General features: G+C 38.7%; 1 protein-coding gene across 2 annotated transcripts in view; it reads right to left on the bottom strand.

The window, feature by feature from the left end:
- Positions 1–21,185, bottom strand: part of XRCC4 (X-ray repair cross complementing 4) — a 189,548-nt gene that overhangs the window by 65,318 nt on the left and 103,045 nt on the right. Inside the window, exons 7-8 of one of the 2 annotated variants that reach the window (XM_074570621.1) lie at positions 1,980–2,124; positions 1,236–1,657 (exon numbers count right to left, since the gene is read on the bottom strand). In XM_074570621.1, coding sequence (XP_074426722.1) covers positions 1,636–1,657; positions 1,980–2,124 — 167 coding nt within the window. In that variant the 3' untranslated portion in view covers positions 1,236–1,635. Of the gene's footprint in view, positions 1–1,235; positions 1,658–1,979; positions 2,125–21,185 lie in introns of those variants that run through there. The other variant, XM_074570620.1, reaches the window with a different exon arrangement.

Raw genomic sequence — 21,185 nt, 5'->3', positions numbered from 1 at the left:
TCAAAACCCAAGAACTATGCAGGGTTGCTGAGAAAAATAATCAGCAAAATGGAAGTTATTACAGTTCTGCTTTTGTAATGTTCCAGGTAAATGGAGAGGTCTAGTATCTTCTTATCTGATCAAAGAATTAGCACCGACACTATATTTTTAACTAAAGAAAGGATTAAAAAACATATTCCAGTATTGAGCAACATCGCATTTGATTTCTGAAGTCAAGACAGGACCACAGAGGAACATGGATCTTTCACTGTCAGATACACCTCCACGGTACTGGGAGGCATGTCGCATGCCAAGCAATGTTGTGACCTGTAGTGCAAAGCTGTTGTTTACAATACACTTCATAAATACTTATATGCAAAAAGAAAAACAAGGATAGAGACTGATAGAATGGATGTTCCATATGGTAAGCCTTAAAATATGACTAATTATATTATAGCCAAGAAGAAGAGTCTCTCATCAGATTCAGCTCCGACTTGATTCTTTAAGCACATTAGAAATGCTTTGCACAGTACGAAAAACATAATGTTGCTCTGTATTTCCTAAAATTTGCCTTACTTAAAGGAATTAAAACAAAAATATCAATATCCTCTTAGTCCCTCCCCTACACACAGGACTCAGATATTCATACACTGAGGATTACTCTGCCCAAGGCCTCTATATTCTCCTTTGCAATCATTTGCCTCCGTAGGCTTTCCTTCCACAATCAATACTAAAAAGAGTGAAACTGTATTTCAGGCAAACAGAGCCAGACTCTCAAAATCAAACTGACTACATATGATGGGGAAAGACCATTGTTCATTGTAATATACTAGACTCTAAAAGAACGGAAGAGCAGAATTTGACATTTTTCTAGACCATTCTAAAAATAATACAATTTTTTTTTTTTGCTAACGAAACAGGCTTGTGAGTTTAAATGTTCCTAGCTAGCATCAAGGCACAATCTTCTACGTCAAAATAAATAATTCTCCTGCTGATTTAAGCAGAAATCTTTGCTAATCGAAGGAAATGTCTTTGCAGTCTACTTGTGCCCATGTCTGTTTAAACAGTTTATTATCCTTTGGATATTACAGATAAAATTGGAAAATAAGAATTATCAAATCTAACTTACCATAGATCTTAAAAAAAAGATCAGCTTTTGAAGAAAATACCACCAATCATATTGCAGCTCCAAGGTAACTCTATGCATAAGTAAGCATGTCCCAGATCATGTGAAAATATTTCCAAAAGACAAGAGCGACATAAAGAAGAAAAAGACTTTTATTGTTACAAATTCTGACTCCCTCGTATTTAAGAGTGAATTCTTTTTTCTTCCCACAAAAGAAATATATTGTGGTCTATTAAAAATGGTATTGTGAATTAATTTCCACTGAAATTACAAAGACAGACCCACAGGATGGTGAGGTTGGAAGGGACCTCTGGGGATTGCCCAGCCCGACGTCCCTCCTCAACCAGAGCAGGTTGTTCAGGACCAGGCCTGGTTGGGTTTTGACTGTTTCCACAGATGGAGACTCCACAACCTCCGGGGGGGACCTGTTCCTGTGTCAGACCACCCTCACCGTGAAAAAAGACACTCGTAATGCTACTACTTTCTGTGACACAACTCAGCTGAAGCCGTCCATCTTAGTTTGACACTTGCTATAAATACATCCGTCTTTGCCTGCAGGGTTATACGGTAACATATAGAACATCATTTTAGTAGGCTTCAATCTATTTGCTTAAATTTATCCAAGTTAATTAAAGAAAAGAATTTTACAATTCTCACTTTAGAGGTGTATTAAAATCAGCAAGTCATTGGCCCTGACAATTTAATCATTCACATCTATTCAAAGTTGGGTAAAAAGACTGGAAATGACTATACAGAATGCAACATAACAGTACTCAGTCTGAAATATAAAACTGCACAAGAAAAGACAAAAAACCACAAACCCTCCAACATCTACAGATACAAAAACATTTCAATACATTTGAAAACCGCTTACTTTTCCTTGGCTGGCAGTTCTGTCTCATAAGTAGCCATCTTAGCCCCTGTCCCAGCAGGCATTGCTGTTCTTTGTCTTCGCTTTCTTCTTGGAGCGGTATCAATGACATCTGGGCTACCCAGGAGAGAATCCTTTCGTTCTGGTGCTGCCAGAAGGGAAAAAACCGAAGTTGAAAAGAACTTGAATACGAAGTATTACAAGACAATTCTTAAACTATTTTTTGTTTATTTTTAAATCTCTATACCGCCAAGATGGGCTCAGATTTGACAGCAGTTGGTGTAACAGATGACATAAAGGGAAATTCAAAAAGACCAGATTTAAACTAGTAAGATAAGCTTCACTCGACACCTCTTTGTAGTCAGTGGAGAGAAAGATGGGCAGTTATAAACCAGAAATATACTGATGGTCTCCTCATTCCTCCTTGCAGAGGAGTACAGTAACTAGAGATAGCCTATAGAGCCCAGTTTCACCCACCTAGTACCAGTTTCACCTACCTAGTTAGTCTTTGTCACATACAGAATCATAGAGGGGTTTGGGCTGGAAGTGACCTTAAAGATCACCTAGTTCCAACCCCCTGCCCTGGGCAGGGACACCTCCCACCAGACCAGGTTGCTCCAAGCCCCATCCAGCCTGGCCTTGAACCCCTCCAGGGATGGGGCAGCCACAGCTTCTCTGGGCAGCCTGGGCCAGGGACTCACCACCCTCACAGTGAAGGATTCCTTCCTAATATCTAATCTAAACCTACCCTCTTTTCTACCCTTTTCCAGCCACTACACTCCCTGATAAAGATTCCCTCCCCACCTCTCCTGTAGGCCCTCTTTAGGTACTGGGATGTGCTATAAGGTCTCCCTGGATCCTTCTCTTCTCCAGGCTGAACAACCCCAAGTCTCTCAGCCTGTCCTCATTGGAGAGGTGCTCCAGCCCTCTGACCATTTTCATGGCCCTATTGAATAAGAATAATTGAGAAAGATGTGCATGTGGCACAGGGAAAGGAGCTTGAGTGTTCTGCTCACTGTGTGGCTTTGCTCCAGCTCTTGGTCTGCAGTATGGATAGTAATACACACCCAGAACAAAAAAAAATTTAAATAATTTTCAATATTTATTAGGATAAACCCTTGAGAGAAGCTTATTCCTGTCATCAAACACTGTATTTTGTAATGGACTAGTCGTTCTGCTACCACTGACCTCCAGGCAATAAACTCTTACAGGTTCTGCTGGAGACTCCCTGAAAACAATGGGCAGAAAGACTGATGGACAGCCTGATGTCTGTTCAGTGAGGCAAGAAATCATCCGTCTGAAGCAAACCCATGCATAAAAAGTGGTAACACCAGGTTACTGCTCTACCTGTGGAACAGGTGTCCTTGGTTCAGACTAAACTTCTCAAAGTGACAAAGAGTAGCTGCAGTCTGAAAGGAAAACGGAGAATTCCCAATATCTTGCAACCCGAAACTGGATAACCCGTCTAGGTTTCCTCTGAGTCCTCTGCTGAAGGTAAGTAAAGTAGGCTCTGTCCAGGCTCATTTACCTATGATTTTAATTTCCATCATTACTGCATAAACTACAATTTCACACCTCGTTCACATTTATGTTATCATGTAAATTAATAAAAGATGCATTATCTACACTTAAAAACCAATACCCTCTCTGCTTTGACAGTTACCTGCTTGAAGCTCAAATATCAAGACAACTGGATCCTTCCTTATAGCTAAAACCCTCCTTTCCCTTGCTATTAATGCACTCAGAAGATATGTAGACATTTTTATTCCAGCTATCAACATCCTGTAGCAGGCTTTTATTTGTTATGCCTGCTTTAAAAATAAAATCTTTAATTACTTTGAATTTTCAATATAATGATATCCAGAACAGCACTAATTTCAACCGAAATACATTAAATAATAATGCAGTGACTGAGGCTGATGCTATTATGGTAACTTCCCTGATTATTACTTTCTGTGTGTTTTAGGAAGGTTTAATCTTCACATAGATGAAAGACACCATAATTTGAGATTCAATACTGAAGGTTTTCATAGAAAGTAAATAATGGGTCCTATTTCTTCATTCCTTTCACAGTTGTTATACTCATCTGCTGAAAATGAAACAAGAAGAAAATATGCAACCCACAAGAATCATTTTCACTGTTTCTCAAAAAAATGTGTTTCTGACCAAGGACGCCACTAAATTAAACACGCAAATAGAAGCTCCCTAGAGCCAGTGCAACCACTGCTTACAATGAAGCATATGCTTATATATCAGAACCTCTTAGTTTTACCAGCATGCATCACAGACTTACAGATCTTTGTAAGGTCACAATAGGTATTAGCTGACATATTTCCAAAGCACAAGCTAATTAAAAAATTTCAAAGTCCAGTCCAGACAAGATACATTACCTATAATAAATGCTGAAAAGGGTTAAATTACAGCCTCATTCTCCACACTAAACTTTAACTTGCTATAAATACTTTTCCAGTGCTAAATGTTGAAAATATGTTCATGATTGTTAATTACTATTTACTGGCAGCATGTTCAGGGTAGTCCATCTAACATTTACACTAATACTATTTTATATATTCCAACATAACTTCCTAAAGTCGGGTCCTTCTTAATTAATACACATAAATTAGTTTACTGTCAAGAACTAAACAAACTTGAATAATTTTACTATCATAGCTCGTTTCCTTCCTCGTTGCTGTTCTCCTCCCACACTCTCTGCTTTTGCCAAAAAGTAGAACCAGTTGTTGGCTACGTATACAAAACCTACATAATGCTGGTGTTAAATAAATAATGTCTCCGTGCTTTGACTTGTGTAATATCCAGCGGTGCTCGTGGCCCTCATGCTCAGCATTCTTTACTGTTTAGACACAAATCCTGTTTGTCTTCTACAACAGTCCCACTGGTGCTCGAGCGAGAAAAATGAGAGAGAAATGTTCGTCTTTGCAACATACTGCATTTGTGCTAAATTCAGGCTAACTTCAGGCTGGGAAAGGGTCTCAGTTTTTTGCTAAACATCTCAATCGAATCTTTCCCATGAAAACAAATTTTGCTCTTATGACCTATTAAAACCAAGCAGAATAAAAAATATTGACCTAAATGACTCAAGTAAACTTCTGCAACAAAGTTCACAATTTCTATTGTCAGAATGTTTCTTTTAATAATGCCAAGAAGGCAGCTTCTCATTCAGACAGCCTAGAATGCAATCTGGTGAATAGTAGTAGACTGACTCATAGATAATGGTTGATCACTACAGGCTTGGGGTTTTTTTGTTTTGCTTATTTGTTTCTTTTAAGCCAAACTACCTCTTACGGTAGAACTGCTAATGAAAAGATGGCAGAGACTTGAAGCTCAAAGTATCATGCATCACCATAAGACTTTAAACACACACCCACTACTACTGCCCAAAAATAATTCCCGTTAATGAATTCATTTATAGCACTTGACTAAAAGCCAAAGAAAGCTTCAGCAAAATATTATTCACTGCTGGACACAAAATCATTTGGAAAAATGAGAGACAGTCTTGAACATAAAACTAGTTTTTCATTCTGAAAACCTCTACTGTCTAAATTTCATCACCATTTTGAGGAAGTACAGTTCCTTGACTTCTCATGAAATTAAATTTCTTACTCTGATATTATGTAATATGATATGAATGATTGTTATACCTTTGAGAAGAACAGTACTAATTTAAATACAGACAAGAGTATTGTTTGATGAAAGCCAGTTAATTAAACCACCTAAACCAACAAATGTTGATCATGAAAAGGAAAAGTTCCCAATAGATAATATACCTTCTGTAGGTGAATAACTGCAAGAAACAAGACTGATAAGGGAAAGGGAATCATAGTTCAGGTACTAGAAGAATATTTGTGCTAAGAAGATTAAAGACTTGAAATAAAAACACCTGACGTACATTTTTGTTGTTTGTTTTGAAGAGTAATATTATTTGGTGTGCAGGGGGAGTTTTCAACTAAGAAAGAATATTCTAGAAAATAACTTAAACCAAAAACTAAAAATAGCTTTCACTGGTTTGGAGGAGTCAGGGTGAAATTAAATCAATACAGTCCCATAATGTTGGGGGCCCAGAAACAGAAGATGCCTTTACTCTAATACAGAGAAATGCCAGGACCCATTCTCAAGACATTTGGTACACAACACCTCGTGTCCACGCAGAACAGCACTGCCTCTTCCAAGCTCTCCACTGGGAGCCGTCTCTGGCCAGCCAGACTCTGCCTGGGGAACCGCCGGGTCGAGCTGGTAGAGAGAAAAATCACCGCAGAGAATGTGCTAGCAATGAAAGGGGGCACACAACTTCGCTCCACTGCCAGCATTGAGGTTGGATCCTGGCATTGTACTAACACAGCATCATGACTTCTGAAAACTACAGGCATTTTAAAATTAATTTCTGTCGCTCGCTTAAAGACAGGCAGTCCAGTTGTATTTTAATTGTAATACTTTTGCATTACTTTATTTTGATATACAGAAGTCAATTATTAAAAGAGAAATACCCTCTAGTCTATAATGTTAACTTTTCAGTCTGAAAAAAAAAAGCACCCACCCACATTCATTCTCTGTGTATCATCACTTGTAATGAAAATTTGACTTGTCAAATTAGTAATGACAGTGCTGTACTCACTGAGAAAACAGAATCCAGCTCCTCTCAGTACAAGCTCTATTCTCAATAAAGGACTAAAACCAGTACTAAAAGCTCAGCTCTGCCATAAAAAATATACAGGGAGCAAAGCAAGCAAAAAATGAGTAGAAGTACCCCAAATTTGAGCAATCTGTTTGCCTACAATGACCTAACTTCAGACAGATAGAAAACATACTCTCAGTGTCCAAATTCCTGAAAAGTGTACTGCAAGAGAGAAAAAAAGTTCATGAGATTTTACATGTAGAAAACACTGTTGCAGACATAACTTCACTTCTCTTCACCTTGTTAGCATGTATTTAAGATATAACAAAGCATCCCCAAACTTGAACACTTCTATTTAATTCATTCCTATCATCCAAAACATCTGGTAGAGCTGCTACACTTGCTTAGCTAAACTGTCCAGATTAAGACCATGTTATCTAATAGCACTTTGCAAAGTATCCATTGCTGACTTTTAGTGCAATATGGGTGAACGCACAACACGGACCTTGCTATTTATAGTTGAAAGACTACATCAGTGTTCTCATTTTCTTATATTTCTATGCTGTTGGTAACTAGCTTCAAGTGTACCACATGGTTTTTGTTATCATAAATATCGATAACGTGTTTCCCTTGGTAAAACATTTTTTTTCCCTCTCAATGTTCGAATTCCTCAGCATGCTAAGTGACATTAGAATGGGATGTGTCCTTTGCAAATACAGCCCTAAAGCCACAGACCCCGCGGGATTAGTGCCACTGCTTTGATGCACAGGATTGATTCTAGGTTAACCACTCACTCCAGAAAAACAAACACGGCAAAGGAAAACATATTTGAACACTGTACTGCTACCAGATTTATGTCATTGAATTATCAGGACATAACCTGATAATTTTAAAACCAACCATCAATGTCAAATTGATACAAGGAGCATTCACATTTCTGGCACGTACTGCCAGATAAAATGTATTAGCATTGTAAACTTGCTTTGCTCACAATAAAGAATTTGCAATTATTAAAAAAAAAAAATGCTTTCTTTCTTTTTGGAATAGAACGGAACAGGGAAGATTTATAAAGAATACATGCATTTATCTTCAAGGAAAGGACTGACCTTTATTTAAAATGATCTGCTATCCTGGAGATTTTATCAATGGCAGCACAAAAGTCTGTCAATTTTAATTTCTGTTCTGAATGAAAATTTACCTGATTCCTGTTTTTGTCAGAGTGGTAAGGACTGATGAAAATTTCTTTAAATTTTCAGATATTAATGCTATCATAGGTCTCCTAAATTTCTTTCAGAGACCCCCTGTTAACAGAACAGAATTTCCTGGCTGAATTCTGCATAACTCCAGGCAGCACGTGTTGCTCCATAGAGTTACTCAACTGAACTTGCAAGTTCTGCTGTCTCTTTTTACTCAGTTTAAGATGATTTAACTTAAAATCAGTCCCTTGCTAAAGGATCTTGCCATTTACTCTAGGATGGTTTCTCTGGGAAACAATCAGGCCGCACATACAATTACCGCCCCTCCTGCTTCTGCTTTTGCACAGCACTGATTGCAGACAAACTAGGCTGAAAGAGGACAAAGTGGTCACAAAACGGTCACCTAAAGAGCACCAGGACTGCCGGTGACAGCTGCTCCCCAAGCCACAAAGGAACAAAAAAAGAAAGGGAGCAGAACTCATCACTTTAATCCTTGACTATAGTGTAACTTCAGTAATTATGTGGTTTCTCAATCTCAAGCTAATTCCTAAGGGATCACCATAGCTGATGATAATTAGCATCTCTTTGACATTCTCAGCAGAGAGTCTCCTAAATGAATGCGTATGGAAATGAATGTGTCTCACTGATGTAGGCAGTTCCTGCAAAGTAGGATTAAGTCATTCTTGACAGGCAATTTAGAAAACACCACTTCCACCTATGCTAAAGTTATCCTGTATATACACATTCTGGCCATAATCAGGCATTTTTCATAAGAAATAGATCCGGTTAGATCACTCAGAGATTCAAAATTAAACATCGGTATTTACAGTTCACGCATATGCTTCAGTGAAAGTAGCAGGAATATGTCACAATTTTAATTTTAGGAAAACAGTAAGAACCATTTGCCATTCCCTTTGTTCTGTTCTACTTTATATTTTGTTCTTTGTATAAATTTGGGCTTACTGTACCGTAATCCCCTGAGGCCTAAAGGCAGTTGAGACTGCAGTTCTATAAATTCTCTGTCAGTTAGTTATTAACGTTTATTTTTATAAAGAATAACTCCATGGGAAGTGTTTATGAAGACACATTTTAAAACAACTCCAGCAAAAAGTTTAGATCCAGCTATACAAAATTTATAAATTGTATCCAGTTCAGTAAGGAAGTTTACATTTCACCCTCCGAGACTGTATTACCACTGACAAAGCGTCCTAAGTCTTAACATGGAGACTTTTTATTTGCAAAGCCTGTTGTTTTCCTGATGTCACCCTTTTGCAAAAGCTTTTAAAATACAATTCTTTTATTTAATTAAATAAAAAAAGGCCTATTTCAAACACACAGGGAAACTTATGAAGTTATCCGGTTGACATACGGTTTCCTTCTCAATGATTATTTATTGGAGACAACGCAGGTGCTCATCTGTTACCAGTTCATATTGTCTTGAAAGTAGATGGCAAAAAAAGTCTGGGTAAATTTGACAAGAAAATAATAAGTTTGGTCAGGAAGCATGAAAAAGCCCCTTTTCATATATCAAAATATCAGAGGGGAAAAAAAGAATACGTTTTTACAACTATCTGCGGAGACTCTGAAAGAGCTCATTAATTTTAATCATCAAAACTATGATCTCTAACAGAAAACCCTCTTTTAAAATTACTTTGATATGGGATATTTCAATGAACCATATGTACTTAATCAGGTGAGTTATTAATTTTCAACAATCCATAATAATACCTGTTGCTAAAAATACTTCAGTAATGCCATAATTCTAAGAAAGTCACCGGTTATAAACATTGTCAAAGGTTGTGATTTACCAGTAACCCAGCGATCCTGAAAATCCTTACAATATACAGCTGTATACTATATATTTGCAGTGTCTCCAGCTCCTAAAAATTAGTACCTGCCTTAACAATATGAAGAGAAAGCTTTATCACGTGCTCAAATCTTTCCCGACATGGGTCAGGTAGAGGCTCCATTATGAAGCGGTGAAACCTAAGAGGCTGCAATTTTGATAGATGAAACCTACGAACAATTGAAGTTGCTTTGCCTGCTTTATTTTTCACGGGTGCTGGACAGAAGCAATGTCAATGTTGGCAACGCGGGTGCTGCGGTGGTTTTTGACTGGCCAAAGGCTGTTTGGTGACGAGTCAGGCTGCTCAGCAACAGCACGCTCCGGCTTTTCAATCATCCACTGGAAGTCCAGATTTATTACATACAGTGCTAGAAATCCTTTTCCACCTCTGACCCTCGAATCTTTTAGAAACTCTGTATTAATGCTGCCCGATGAGGCTCATTTTTGTGCACCATGGTTAGATGTGCCGTCGTCTAGCACACCAGCACATCCGAGTCCAGGCGAGTGCATTTAAAAAGTCGCCGTCTGAAAAGGTTCAGATGAGCTCACTGTCCCGGGTGTGACTGTTTGCTGGAGTCATGCTCTGGACTTCCTTGATTTGGATCATCTGTACCACCCAGGGTGGAGGTAGGAGGCTTCTGAACAGCGTCCCCAGGAGACATTAAACAGCGTGCAGGTCAAGTAAACAAAACAACAAAACAGACAGATGGAAGAATGAAAAACACGAAGCTAAGAAAAGCTTAGGAAAAAATTTCTGGGCTGTGATCTTTCAATTCAACGTGAGGTAGTGGAGCCAAAGTAATTTTTCACCAGGCACGTAAAACATACACCTCAGGCCTGGAATTCCGACTGGCATCATTTTTGCTCTAGTGAATTTTTCTGGTGTCTACAGCTAATGTTGCTAAGCCCACACAGCTGATCCAGGCCCTGGCACTGACCGTGGTGGGCTTCCAAGCATCACCTCTAAGGTTACCCCTTATGGTATTGTCAGATGATATTTACTATTATGCCTAACCCCGGTCTGTGAGGATGTGGAGGAGCCTGACATTTGAAAGTCAGTCCTAAAGGAGAGTCTGAATAATGGTAATTATATTACCTACCGATTTCAAACCAGTAAGAGATTATTTTAACCTTTATGTAAAATGGCCACCCGTAATGCTCTTTAGAATGCGAAGATAAAGTAGCATAGCTATTTATGAGCACTTTGAAACAGGGCTTCTCAGTGAATACTAACAGTAAGTCTCAAACCCCTTGGGCAGGCATTCGTAAGAAGTATAGCTACTCCTGTGCTAACTTCTTCATTCAAAATCAGTATCTCTTGGATTGTGAAATATATAACAGTGACTGAAAAGATCTGTAAACAATAAAGCCTTTTGAATTCTTTTTTCTTTATTTTTTTATTTCTTTGGATAAAGTGCTGGGTTGCCCTTGTGCTTGAATAGTCTTTGGATTATCTAGTCTGTCTCCTGGAAATGTACATAAAAGCCAGCCGGTTTAGAAGACCATCGTCCCGACACACATATTTTATTCACTAAGAGCCCTGCAGGGATCATGAGGCCAGAGAGATCTGCCTCTGTGTACTGAAGGTAGTCTTAAAAAACAAGTGTGAGCTGCACCCGCGCCACGTTCGACCCAGTGCCCTGAAGTTGCACTACCCTGCTTTGAAATAGCTGGAGCTTAGGCTCTTATGCCACGAGAATGATTTCTTTCCCCATTAAACAACTTTTGAGGAAATCAATGCAACTCAAGGGAAGCCACAAGCTGCAATAACTCTGTGAAATGTATGTTTTTATAATGATGGCATTTTATGGTGAATAAATTACTAACCTGTACCCACAACCTTATTAAGTGATATCTTCCAAGCTGCCTTAAGATTTTTTTTTTTCAATTATATTATAAATTCTTTTTTTTAGGGTATAGATATTTTTACTTCAGGTTGAGCGAACACTTCAGGTGAAAAAATCTGAAATAAAAATCTATTTGAACAGGAACTTTGCCTGCCTGTATTTCACTATATATTAGTAAGTAAGAATAATAATGTTTAAAAAAATACTACATTCGCATCAGAAGCTATTTTGCTACTTATATTATTTATACAGCAACATAAATATGTGGTCTTATCTGTTTTCTTTGAGAGACAAAAAGACAGATTTCAAGCCTTAAAATAATTTAAAAGTTAGTGACACAAGCACTATGTCCCTTCATTCATATATGCAATTTTAACCTTGGAACACAAAACAGCTACATTAAAACTATCCTTACATGCGAACATACATAATTAATGATTGGATAGAGCCTAATCATTCAAAATTTCACTGCCAAAAGAAAAAAAGTTAAGAAAGCACTAAATGAGTAAAGAAGAAATGGAGCATCTCCTGCGGTTTATATATTGGTTCTCCATCACTAACAATAGCGTTGGAAGCACTCAAGAGTGGCTGCTTAGTCAGAAGGTTAGTAACATGGTTTTTACCTCTATTTCCCCAATTTTACTTCTGTCTATGCTTCTGGAAACTAAAAGTTACCATTACTAGTGGCTGTTTTGTAGCTAGTGTGAAATGATTTATTTTCATCATATCCCTAGGCAATATTTGTTACTTGCTGTTATTCCGGTAAGACTTGGGTACCTAAGCACGGATAAAAACTTCTGGAATAAGCAGAAGTTAAGTTTAGTCATTTTTTCCCAACCCCACAATCTTCTGGCACCGCATACTACAAATAATTTTCTAAGAATCAAAGTTATTCAACACGCGGGGTCCCGCGCTGCATTCAGGGGGACACGGGATCTGTTCCTGATCCTACCACTGACCTTGATGAACACCCCTGCTTTGGTTCCTTGTGTGTGAGCCATGAGTAACGTTCACTTGACTTCATAAAACATCTTGACACTGAGGAATGAAAGGGATCGCACAAGCCAGATCCAAAGGACAGAGGCACCTCTGTAAACGTGAGAGCAGCTAAGAGCTTTTATTATTCTTGTAGACACCGATTACGTGCATGCAAGGATGGGGAGAGGAGGGAGGCTAATCCTCCATGGAGGAAACGGTGACTCTTGGGGCGGGCAGGCATGAGAAAAGGGCCAGTTTTGTCAAGAAAGGCTCAGTCACAAGTAAACTTGGGATCTAACAACCCAGTGAGACACTTCGACGGCCAATATGATTCTTCATCATCTGAGAAATTATAAAGGGTTATTATAATCTGCCAACCAATGTTGATAGAAAACACTTGAAAGAACAAAGCCTAATAATACAATCAATCAGTACTACTGACTGGATCAACGGTCATGTCAATATTATAAACTGTGTAATTAAGAAAAGAAATTTAGAAACCCGGGAATCAAAATTGTGGTGGTTTTGTTTTGTTTTTTTAAATATTTTTATTTAAAGTAAACCTTTTAAAGAGTAAAGCACTGCCCAAAGTTTTCAATGTCTTGAATACTGAAGTGAAAAACTGGGAAGTTAGATGTGACTCCAGGAAAGATCCTTGGAAAAGCCCATGCTTTCCTCCAGCATCCTCTGGGTTTCAGTGATGATTACCAAGAATTCTGGGTGAAGCCCGTAAAATTTAGTACTTTCGCCTTCTTTTCCATCTATTCCCCTTTCCTCTCCCTGCGTTTAGCAAAATTTGAGACAAACTGAGTGTATTGTGGTGACTTATGGTAAAAGGAGGTCATTGCCCAGAAAGTGACTATATAAGGTCCTTGACAGAATTATAAAAAAATCTCAACCCCTTCCTTCTGAGAGATTGTTTCATGAGAAGCTCGTGCCCCTTCCAAATAACCTTGCTACAGAAAGGATTTCTACAATATTTGTATAGTGCTTTTTCTACATATATATCCTTTTTACAAATTTAATATGCTTTAGATCTTATATTTCTCTTATATATTTTTTAATTTTGTATAACCAGCTGATACACTTCCAGACTCTGGTGTGAATTTTCTTATCTTTGCTGAGAAACAAGCAAGCTGACCTGAGGTCTCAAATGTCATTCACTAAGAACAAAGTTCTATTTACCCCATTACCTTCCTGGAACCATTTATTTCTATTGAAATTAATATAAAACCCCCACTAAATAAAAGACGTTCCAGGAATATCACCCACAAATTGCTGTTAGCTACCTGCTTTTTTTCATACAGTGTTTCTAAAAGGCTTTTCATGCTGTGAATTTAAAGACAGCATTTAAGATGTCATTATGGCTTGTCTTTATATACAGCTACCATTAAGGTCTTTATAATGGATTCCGAAATGATGAACATAGAAGGTGCATGTGTCTCAGTCAGACATGACATGAACGTTTTTATGGCAGATGCACTGGCACAATTTCAATCAACATCACAGGATAATTTTGCTGTGGAGAATGCTGCAGGTAATTTTGGTTACTCTAAGAGGTTCTGAGAATATATTTAAAGAAATTTAAAGATCTCAATAAGTACTTTGAGAGCAGCAACACATTAATATTTATTATAACAGTTACTGAGCAATGAACATGAAATCTGATCATGTACCAGACATTAATACACGGCGAACAAAAAAATTATCGATCAGCATGTCTCAATCAGAATCAAGAGGGTGGTTTAATCTATAATGACTTCTATTTAGATGCTTTTAAACTCTTACAATGCAGTCCGTAAGACACATACACAGCACAATTTTAACTTTTATTCATCATTCATTGTTTATTGTGAATGGATCATAAAACTCATGATAGGACTCAAGACCTGTGTTTACACTCTGACCTGGGCTGTTTTTCTTCTCTGGGTCCCTGGACATCTGCAGGGCTCTCCTGATCTGGCTGGGCTGAACACATACGCAAAGGTCACCAACAACAGACCACAGCTGAAGATGTAGTTAGAAAGGAGCCCAACTTCCGAAGCTTTAGCCTACATCATGAAACCGCCTATGAAACACACTGTTATTGACAAGGTGGAAGATATTCAGGGAAATTTTAAAGGGTAATGGTGAAAATGAATGGCAAACGACTACAGCGACTAGCCTGGGTCCAAGTTAATCAGACAATAGAGATGCACAGCCAGGATGCAAGATGAAGTAATTGTGTGGTGTGACGGTAAGAGTCACAGACAGACTCATTCTACAGAACTGTCTTTGTTCCCCTGGGATCCACTAACTCTGGGATAGTCTTTCCATATGGTAAAAGCTCCACTCCTCAGTAAGAAAAAACAGGATCACGCCCTGAGCTGTGCTAATGTTCCATGTATCCTTCCCCAGCCAATGTCCCTACGAGTCACCAGGGCCAGGAAGCACCACGCGAATTCTTTATTAAAATGGGAATTACAGGTTTCTGATTACCTAAATCACCATACCCACTGGATAACACAAACAGTGTGTGTTCAAGCCTAGGAAACACACTAGTTTCTTCTGATAAAGAATCTTACTATTAAACCTTTCTAATATTCAGACTATCCTTTTGCAGTGTGCAGCATCCTGAGAAATTACTTAAGGGCAGAACACAGCCTTGACTGGCAAAGCTTCATGCAATTCCTCTACCCCTCCATCAACATGCAGTGATTCCAAAAAAAAAAAGGATATCTATATATAGGTATAATTTATAGCTGCTTAATATTTTATGCAAGCTCAAAATATCTATATGGAAGAAGAAAATACTTTGCTGTATGTAATGTATTTTGTAATTTCGTTACACTGGGAAATTCCCATGCACCTTTAGCACCAAAAATTCATTTAAATTATTAAGGCCTTGTGGAGATTTAAACAATTCTTGACATTCCTCCAAAATAACAGTCACTGTAATGGTAAGGTTGTTTCATTATAAAAAGTAATAGTCTCCCTGCAACTAGAGAAAGCTTAGAGAAAATGGGATTTAAATACATAGGGTGTAAATACACACTCCTTTCCTCACCACGACACAGCTCAAGCCTAAGCTACAGACACCGAGTTTATCAAAATAGCGCTCCAGGAGATCAGTGAAGGTTAGGGTCCAAAAAAACCACCTCCTTTACAGACGGGAAAAAGCACAAATGTGTGTGCAGATCATTCAATGTAAGTGCAAAGAAATGCACGGAGATGAATTATTTTGTCTATTCCGTTCTATCTGCAAGAAAAAGTAACTTTGATCATCTGTGAAATAAGAGAGTTGGGGAAAAAGCAACATGGCAATATTGATCTTACGACAGAACTACGAAGGCATCCAAGAATGAATTCAGAGAATGGCAGATTAAAAACTTTTGCTTAACTAATGGTTCCAAAAACTGCTCCCACACTTTTAAAGAAATAGGAATAAATGACATACACTCCTTGAAGTTAAGAAAAAAAAAAAAAATCACTGTGCTAGAACCAGCAGAAAATTTAACAGACTGATTTAGACAGAAGAAGAGTTTTTCCTCTGGCACCTTGCTGCAGGGAGAACATGAAGGGATGATCACTGTGATATAAACCACATACTAAATTCTAGTGATGAAATACTATGAAAACATGATGTCTTCAAAGAAAGAATGTTAGTGGGTTATTTCCAGCAAAACTTGCTGAATATATTAGAAAGATGCATGATTTTATAATGACCTCTTCTGAAGAACTAAGAGGGGAAAAAAAAAAGTTTCAGCCTACAAAGACTTACAGAATTAAGTTCACTAACAGTAAAATCAGAATAAGGTCACTAGGTTAAGTGGCTGATGTGTGGGATGACAGAAAGCCGTAACGAGGTTCTATAAGCAGAAAATACTGTAGCATTTGATTTTTGACTCTCTCCATGAAAGAACGAAATGTTCAACAGAGAATCTTGGTATAATATTTTCTCACATTACAGGCTACATCTTATAAGTACTCTAGCTATCCTAAATAGTACTATATTTGACAGCTGGATCCTTAGAAATAATAATGTTGGTATTATTTCATGCTAGAATCTTTGCCTTTAGCGAATATTGTTTCTAACCATCATAGCACTTGTCTATAAAGATGTCTGAGAACATGTAATTTTCTTCTATTGGGATGGATTAATTATTACTAATACCAGTACAGATGACTTAAAAAAAATTAAAATCACACAGAATTCCAAATCAGACGTTTAAAAAAAATCTTTTCTTCCTTGTCTGCTAATGCATAAGCAGGGAAGTCTTCACAGTACTGCCCTCAGTCCCAAGGCCGCTAGTACAGACTGTTATTTTGGCTGCAAGCCTCCCAGGAAGACCAGATCTGATTAGACTACGTGTGGAGGAGAATGCTATGCAGAAGAGTAAAAGTGCCAGAATAAAGTTCAAAAGCAGAGAAAGATACATCTAATCTTTGCCCATGTATACCCTGTTGTGCACAACAACCTCTTTGTTGATCAACAAAAAACACATTAAAACACCCAGGACTGGGCACAAAATGCTAATGTGAGTAACGGCTGTTGAGATGACTAACACTTTTATTACATATTCAGAATTGAACGTTTTGGCCACAAACGGAGCCAGAATAAACCAGAGTAGCCTCTCTGGAAGTTAATGGAACTATAATGAATTACACCAATTGAGAATTCAGGGTATTATTCTGGGATAGCTTGCTGGTGAAATACACAAAGCAATGCAAAAGACTAATTGCACGCTGCGCATGAACACAGTAATTTTAAATTGTATTTCCTGAAAAGGCAACTAAATAATATCATTACCTGAGAGACACCTGGAATCCTTCTTGACCGGTTTTTCTCTAGTAACAGCTGTGCATAGTAATTTTGTGCCTTTTTTTTTTTTTTTTTAATTATACAAAAGGGCTTACAGTTCATTCCTCTTTTCTTTCCCCATAAGCACTGAATTAGCAAGGAAAAAAGCATCACCATGACTATTCTGGAAAACATTCCGATTCAACTCAATGACACACCATACCTATCCCAGAATATGAAATTCCGTTTCATACAATAAATCTTTCCCAACCTTGGAAAAGTCAAACAGAGTTGCATGGACAGACCAGTTTGAGGAGGACGTTCCCGGACGCTACAAGGGGCTCCCAGCCCCTGCAGCGCGCTGGCCCCTGGATTGCTGTTAGCCTGCACAGTCGCGTACCAAGGCAGCTATTTCAGAGCCCCTTGTTTTGCTGGTATAAAAAGAGAAATGCTACGTATGTTCATGATTTAGTCTCAGTAGCCTCTGCTATAAAAATACCTGTTATTTTCTCTAAAAGTATTTTTACTCATAACAAGAACTGTGTTGATCTTGTTACCCAAGAAAATAAAGCCACCCCCTCTTTACCAGAAACTGCTTCAGAATCTTTCCTACCATAAATCACTGCACGAGCTCAGCGGCTCAAAGTGCTGCTTTCTCCCAGACAGGGATTTTAAAGCTCCTCAGATCCATGTGCAACAAGGGGATGATTTATTCCGGGATGCGGCCGCGAATTAAAGTGCCTGTGTATTTCTGAATGCGGGCAGCAGCAGCAGCACGGATCCAGCCTGGGTAACTGGGAGACATGGGCAGCTCAACGCTGAGACACCAGACTGCTGGAAGGAAGGGTTTGGTTTTCATTTCTAGCTTCCTGCCCCAGATACGGGATACAGATATATAGCACAGGTCAGGATTAATATGCTGCCACCAAGATAAGGGTCAAGACTGGCTGAACCAGTGTCTACTGCTAACAAATGTGATTTCACCCCTTGCCTGTACTACAGTATTTTAGCAAGCCACCGTAAAGAGAAGAGGATGAAGTGGGAAATAGCTTACACTCACCAGAGTGGTGCCACTTCTTCCTGTCGGACATACCATTTTGTAAAAAAAATAAAACAAAAATGCGACTTGATCTGTTCTTTACGCCTACTACCCCTTGCTGCAGAAAGGTGGAGAAGCACAGAGGGAAACAGGGACGGTTCCTTCCTTCAAGCTCATAAAAGAGCTGTGAAATCCCTAGTCTGTATCACAAATTTATTACCGCCTTTCCCACCAGCAGACAGGAACTGTGGGCTCTCCCCTCGCCCTGCTGAGGCACATCTCCCCCAGATGGCGTGCCCAATCCCTGTCCTTCCAGATGAACAGAGATGTGTCTCCTGCCCAGGGGGAACTTACCAGCGAGTTCTTCTAAGGCAACTTTGCACTGTGCACGCAGAGAACATTATCCTCAGTAGAACTGTCAGAGACACAACCCTAGCAGGGCTATAGGTTCGGAAAATTAAAGTAATGTATTTTAGCCATAAAATATAAACACCTCCTGAAAGTGCCTGCTTATCTGGATGCTCAGTATAGCTCTTCAATGTCTGTGCCGCTTCAAAGAACAGGGGAACATGCACAGAGTTGGCCTTTCTCTCCACATAAAAGTAACTCTATAAGTCCCCCAAAGAGCAGACAAACCTCACAAGCAAGGCATACAGTGAGGGATGATATTACTACCTACAATGGGATGACTGTATTCCTTCTATCCTTAGTTATCCTGTCTTGGAGGACAAGCAGAGAAGCAATAAATCAGCTCCTCTCCTTAGCTCCCCAAAGCTTAATGATCTCCTCAAAGGTCCAGCATGAGGTGGACAAGCCTCTCCTTCCCTCAGGATGCAGTGGGAACGATGCTTGTTCCCAAAGTAAGATATGATTTTCAACTTTTTTTTTTCTAGATCAGAATTTAATTATGCTACAAAGTTAATCAGGAAGTTCTCATACATTTAAACATCTTTTTGATATTCACATGCCTAGAAAGAAGTTTTTTTTCACTAGTTCCTGATCCAAGTGTTGTAACCCAGGAAAGAATAAACCATCACTAAGCAGTTCAATAGCCTGGAAAGTAATATAATTCACTCACATAAGCGCACAAATGAAAGGGCAATCACAGTTTTGACCTTGCTGATGCTTTGTGAAAATGACTGACATCAACCTCATGGTCCAAATATCTTAAGGATAACTTGGAAGCACTTATTGCCCTTAAAAATTCTCCAGTGAGAATCTTCTAATCGCTGCCGTGTTTCACAGGCATGAGACTCCTGACATCATAGGACTCATGACAGAGATCTGATCTTACCCTTGGTCCAAGGAAGTCAATATCATCAGTCTGCAATAACTAGGGTCAGCTGCTCGGTGTAATGGTTAGCTGTGCAACACCTTTCCTTTCTTTCTCAAAAAAATTAGTTTTGATGCCAGCAGGTGGGAAATCAAAGATCACATATCTATCATTTATGACCCATCTCCATCTCTGATCACAGGGAAAAGACAGATCTATTCATGCCATAAGTGCCAAAAATCTTTATCAAGTCCTTGCCATCCAGAAGCACTTTTTATATCTCCCCAAAAGCTATAAGCCTCAGCTGTTTCTTGGAAATATAAACTAGAAATTCCAGAAAGAAAACAGCTCTCTGTTCCCCACTTTGATTAAACAAAGATAAAACATGCTCATATGAGAAGCTTCATCTGCAAAAGCTAAGGGCACAATCGGAGCTTATCCCTCCTGGGCACCCACAGAGGTTGTGTGTTTAATTTTCCTCTGTATCTTGATGGCAACTTGTCCTTGTTTAGTGATTTGTTAATATTCTCAGAGCTTACAAACAGTTGGCACAACACGTTCCTAAATTTCACTGGTTAATGATACGGTTTTAAACACAGGGGACAACATGTAAAGTTGTTAACAACAACAAAATAAAATAGAAATAGGGCACATCATATGAAAATGAATGACAGCACAGTGTAGTGATTGAAAATTTAATCCAAAGGTCCATCTGCATTTTACATCTATCCAAAAATTCCCAACTTTCTCATCTTCTCTATAATTCAATGTCAGAAGTGGCGCTGCTCTGTCACTAAGTGTCAGATCAGCTTTCTACACAGGGTCAAAGTCTTAGCTATCACACAGTCCCATACAAAAGCAACTGCAGCTATATTTGTCCAAAGAGATTGTATTTCAACAGCCATAATTACCGAAAAGCTAAGCAGACATTTGCCTAACTTACCATCACCCTTCCCCTGCCATTAAATCAACAGCCAAAGGCATTCCATTAGATCAGCAGTAAAGCCACTACTGTCCCTGTGCCATTTTTTTCAAAAACTGACCATTCATACTTTTTTCTCCTTTCTCCTCTGTTTACCACAAAATCTTTAGACTTTCTTGCATGGAGGATACTCTCCAGTGCTGCTCATCCCTCTGCTTGTGAGGGATGTGTTGTGTTGCCTTTGCCCCCCATGGCTGCGTACTTGCATTGCTCTGCAGTAAGCCAACTAACTGGCCAATTCAGTAATATTCCTGAAAATCCACCACTTAGTCCTTATGTGCTACTCTAACACACGCACAACAAGAGCTGTAACTGATATAAATCAGTAATAAACCACCACACAGTTACATGAGTGTCTGGCTCTAATAATTCAACCAGAGCCCTAAAGTCGATGGTTAAGCTGGGTGCTGTATCCCTGTGACAACTCACAATAATATAGATTTATTTTAAGGAACAGGGCTAAGCTACGCCAGTGAGAATTTTATTTTAAAAATCAAGGGAGGTGACAATATTTGAGTTGACCTTTTTGCTGAACAGAACCAAAGTCAAATCAGATCTAATTCACAAGCAGCTTCAACCGGAGGAAATGTATCAACACATTTTTTATCTCCCGCATAAAGGATCATTTCTCAGCGAGC

Source organism: Larus michahellis, chromosome Z (genome assembly GCF_964199755.1).
Source record: "Larus michahellis chromosome Z, bLarMic1.1, whole genome shotgun sequence".
In the NCBI taxonomy this organism is placed as follows: domain Eukaryota; kingdom Metazoa; phylum Chordata; class Aves; order Charadriiformes; family Laridae; genus Larus; species Larus michahellis.
The sequence above is the reverse complement of the archived record's forward strand: the minus strand, read 5'-3'. Positions and strand labels throughout refer to the sequence as shown.